At 44.4% G+C, this 4567-nt stretch overlaps 1 protein-coding gene across 1 annotated transcript in view; it reads left to right on the forward strand.

Moving 5' to 3' along the window:
* The window catches only part of LOC132961607 (laminin subunit alpha-5-like), a gene marked incomplete at its 3' end in the record, with an annotated part of 27765 nt that extends 23204 nt beyond the window's left edge, over positions 1–4561 (forward strand). Inside the window, exons 12-19 of the mRNA XM_061033340.1 lie at positions 377–511; positions 1100–1234; positions 1397–1534; positions 2962–3014; positions 3105–3204; positions 3373–3425; positions 4197–4302; positions 4467–4561. Of these exons, the coding sequence (XP_060889323.1) occupies positions 377–511; positions 1100–1234; positions 1397–1534; positions 2962–3014; positions 3105–3204; positions 3373–3425; positions 4197–4302; positions 4467–4561 (815 nt within the window). The remainder of the gene's footprint in view (positions 1–376; positions 512–1099; positions 1235–1396; positions 1535–2961; positions 3015–3104; positions 3205–3372; positions 3426–4196; positions 4303–4466) is intronic.
* Positions 4562–4567: the final 6 nt, after the last annotated feature.

A 4567-nucleotide genomic window follows, 5' to 3' on the forward strand; every position in this document is an offset into this window, starting at 1 on the left:
CCGGCTGACTCCTCCCCTCGTGTATAAAAGTTGTTTAATTGAGGGACTAGAGAAAAGAAGAATAACATACTGTACTCACTGCTTAACTGTGTTTCTAGATCACGCTCATTTCAGGTAAATTTAAATGCAGTGTGAAGATACGAGCATAATAAAGATCGCTAGCATTAGCATGCTAACACAACAATGCAGCGCGAGTTGTTTTGGTTTCATGCTGGTGCTCAAGGGCGACATCTGCTGGATCAAAAAATCACATATAAAGCCTTTAAAGAGTCAACCGGAGACAATATAAGAGCCAATACATTTGGAACAATACAGAATCAAACCTTCACTGTAATGATTGTACTGAGTCTCTGCCTCGCTCTGTTTCTCTCTTCAGTCTGCGGCTGCAGCACGGTCGGCTCTCTGCCTGAAGGCTGCGACGCGTCGGGCCGCTGTCTGTGTAAACCCGAGTTTCAGGGACCGCGATGTGAACAGTGCAGGTCTGGATTCCACTCCTACCCCAACTGTCAAGGTACACACACACACACACACACACACACACACACACACACACACACACACACACACACACTGACCTAAAGAATGTCTGATTAGCTACATCTGTTTCTGTGTATGACAGTATAGATTATGAAATCCCATCAGACGTTGCACATCTGGATTCTCTTGGACATCTGGAGACTCGCATGGAAACGCTCAACACTCCTTATGAAGTGTGATATTACCTCGTTACATTTTTATGGCGCTCTATTAAAGTCACACATTGTGCTCTCCGTGATACATTTCACAAAACCGCAAAGACACAGCTAGAATAAAAGAAAGGTTTGAATACCACACAGCCTGTGACAGACGGAAACGCTGACCATGAGGATCCAGATTTAATGATTTCTGTGGAGGAGCGGCCTCTCGCTGCTCGGGAGGTGAAATGTCCTGTGAGCTGGAGGATCGTGTCACACATATTTATTTGTTTGTTTAATCCAGTAGGTTGATTTTAATTTAAATGTAATATACATGAAAGTCTCTAAAACTCTTAAATTAATTCATCAGTACCGTGAAAATGTCTGCCAGTGTTTGACACTTTATCGTACTTCCTGTTCCACAGTGTGCACCTGTGATCCTCGCACCTCATTGGACAGCAGCTGCACGGCGTCAGGTCACTGCCACTGCCAGCCCAACTACAGCGGAGCGTCATGTGACCAGTGTGCTCCCGGTTACTATGGTTACCCAAGCTGCACACGTAAGTCTTATGAACTCCTTCATGGCTTCTTTTTTGGATCAAATGTAGAAGTTTCACATTTTTTCTGCAGAAGAAATGAGCGTTCCCTTCTCTCTCTGAGTTAACTTGTATTAATAAATCAGATCGATGGATAACGGGAGTTTTTAACGTGTTGTCTTTCAGCCTGTCAGTGTTCTCCGGCGGGCTCGCGCTACAGCAGCTGTGACCAGGGGACGGGACAGTGTGGGTGTCTGCCGAACGTGGTGGGACTGAGGTGTGACAGCTGTGCACATGGCTCCTACGGCTTCCCCAACTGCCAAGGTATATATTCAAAGATGAGATAATCTCCTTTTGTTGTCGCTCGATTCACTCGACGTTGGTCGTGTCAGAAACCGATGAATCTCCTGTGGTTCTCTGTAATTATGACGTCGTTGAAGATAGCCTCGATTACCTGGGGGGGGGTTGGTGCCTCGCTCAAGGGCACCTCGGCAGTGCTCAGGAAGTGAACTGGCACCTCTCCAGCTACCAGACCAACTTTCCAGATTTGGTCCGCACCGGGACTTGAACCAGTGATCCCTCCGGTTCCCACCACAAGTCCCTGCAGACTGAGTTACTGCGAATTAAACTCCACTTTCATTTTATTATTTGTATTTATTTATTCCTCTTCCATCAGACCGTGCGTCTCATTAGGAGCGTCTGTAAATGTGTCATAATAAACAGAAACTGTTGTGGTTAAAACAGTAATCATGATTTAAGGCCTGTGAGTGAGAGTGTCATGGGAAACTGTAGAGCGGGAGGAGAAGAAATAATTAAAAACAAGTTGTTTCTTCAGCTTTCTGAAGACAAACGGACTTCTTGTTTGTGACGATGATGATGCATGAAAAAAACAATCTAGGCAAAGCTCATAATTGATGTCTTGAAGCTGGTAGAACCGCTGCATATCCTCAATTACATGGGAAGGAAATGGAAGCAGGTAATTGTTGTTTTAAGCGAACAAAAGACGTGCCAAAGTAACCACAGTAATCCGTAATGACAGCGGGAAATCGTAGGTATACACACCTTTAAGAAGGGGCTCTTAACTAGTCTAGCCTGAAGACCCACCACCAACTGCTCCATGAGAAATCCAGACTCAACCAATAAGATGAATTTGAAGAATGGTGCCGCTCTGACCTCAGGCTGCACAACAACATGTGACAGAAGAAAGAAATGGAACAGAAGAAAGGTGTTTAAAAAGCGCTTCATAGACTTTTAAAACAAATAATAATTTGGGGGCTAAAGTGGAATAATAACAGGTATTTAAATTAAATTATATTAAATTAAATTAAGAGAGTAGCGAAGGAACTTTTATTATATTTTTATTTTTTATTATTATTAGTATTATTTTTTTCTTTCTAAATCTTAATTTAATTATCTTTTTCCCCTTTGTACCTTTTCTTTGGATTTTTCTTTATTTTTTTATTTTATTTCATGTTGTATGTATTCTTGTACGTTTAAAAAATTATATATAAAAATGTGTCAGGATGAACAAAATATGTGATGAAATATGACAACTTGTAATGCAGTAAAACAGCCTTCAAGTGTAAAAAAAAATTAAAAATAATTTAGGGGCTGTTCGCTGGTGCAGTGGTTGACCCACTTGTTGAGAACCGCTGTTTTTAACTCACACTGCAGTTAGTTTGTCACTCCACCCAACGTCAACATCTACAACCTTTTTTGTAATCATCTTTTTCTTCCTTTGTCTTCTGAAGCTGGTACCTGCCACCCTGCAGGCTCCGTTCAGTATGCGGTGCCTCCGCCTGTGGTAAGAGTTCATTCAGCTACACATCATTCATTTAGATTATTTATGTTTATGCAGAATTCAATGTAGAAACAAACGTATTTGTTCTCTCAGGGTCAGTGTGTGTGCCGTCAGCATGTGGAGGGTCCGGCCTGTGACATCTGTAAACCTCTGTACTGGAACCTCTCCCCTGATACGTCTGATGGATGCTCCAGTAAGAGATACTCACACACACACTCACACACTCACACACACACACATCACATTTATTTCACCAGTTTAGATGCATTAATGTCGCTCTGAGATGAACTTCAGTGTGTGTGTGTGTGTGTGTGTGTGTGTGTGTGTGTGTGTGTGTGTGTGTGTCTCCTCTCTCCTGCAGATTGTGAGTGCAACGCTGCAGGAACTATCAGCGGTGTTGCAGAGTGTGCACAGGTGAGCAAATGAAGCTTCTGTTCCTCCTCTGACATGCTTTGTATGGGCATCAAAAACAAATATGAGAGGGGGGGGGGGGTGTATGGATGGGTAGGTGTGTGTGGAAGGTGATGGTTGTAGGGGGTGGGTGGGGTCGAGGGTGAGGGGGTTTAGCAGCTGATGTAAGAGGTTTCAGACCGGAGCTTGGCTGCAGATTGTGTGGTGGAAGGTGAATCCACAATATCTTTCTGGACCCGGCCCCTTGTGGCAGTCCTCAGACCGCTAGGAGGGAATCTTCCAGCTGTATGTGTGTACATAACCTAATCACTCGGGATGTGTTGCAAGTCTCAGCAAGTACACAAGTCCACTCACAAAAACCACACAAAAAAAATGGGTACCCATCGACTCCAAATGCTCCTAAACACTTTCTGGATGAACCATTTTCACCAAAAACACTTTTTGTACTTTTTACCCTTTCCACTGCCCCATTCATTTCTATGGTGGTCATTCAAAAGCCTAAATCTCAGCATCGCAACGTCCCACACACGTGGGCTGGTACCGTTGGAAAGCCCGCCGCTGCAAATGGGGGGATAGGACCTAGTGCTGCGGCGATGCTGCGCTCCTATCAAAAGTTATGGGGCTGCCCCCCCCCCCCATTCCACGAGGCACACCCATATGTTGTCAGGACATGGTTTCTATTTGATAATTTGATCGTCTTTTTCCGAACATCAGTCTCTCTGCTCCTTGATTTACTCGTCATAACGTCATCTTAATGTCTTTGTTGTCTGACAGGAAACGGGTCAGTGTCACTGTAAGCCAAACGCCTGCAGCGGGACCTGCTCCACCTGTAAAGACGGATTCTACAACCTGCAGGAACACAACTACTTTGGCTGCCAGGGTGAGGGTTTCTAAAAGGTCACTGATGTCACTTTGTGGGGTTTTCCCTTTGAGAGACAGAGCTGAGATGTTGCAGCCGACGGGTACAAATAAAAAGCAAACTGAACCTGAACCCGATCTTTTTGCTGTTTGAGTCACTTTTTGTATTTGATGTTTTTTTTTCAGGCTGCCAGTGTGACATCGGAGGTGCAGCAGGTCAGTTGTGTGGAGAGAGGAACGGCCGCTGTCGCTGCAGACCCAACATCGAGGGACCGAAGTGTAACCTG

The sequence above is a fragment of the Labrus mixtus genome, unplaced genomic scaffold (assembly GCF_963584025.1).
Source record: "Labrus mixtus unplaced genomic scaffold, fLabMix1.1 SCAFFOLD_179, whole genome shotgun sequence".
Classification (NCBI taxonomy): Eukaryota; Metazoa; Chordata; class Actinopteri; order Labriformes; family Labridae; genus Labrus; species Labrus mixtus.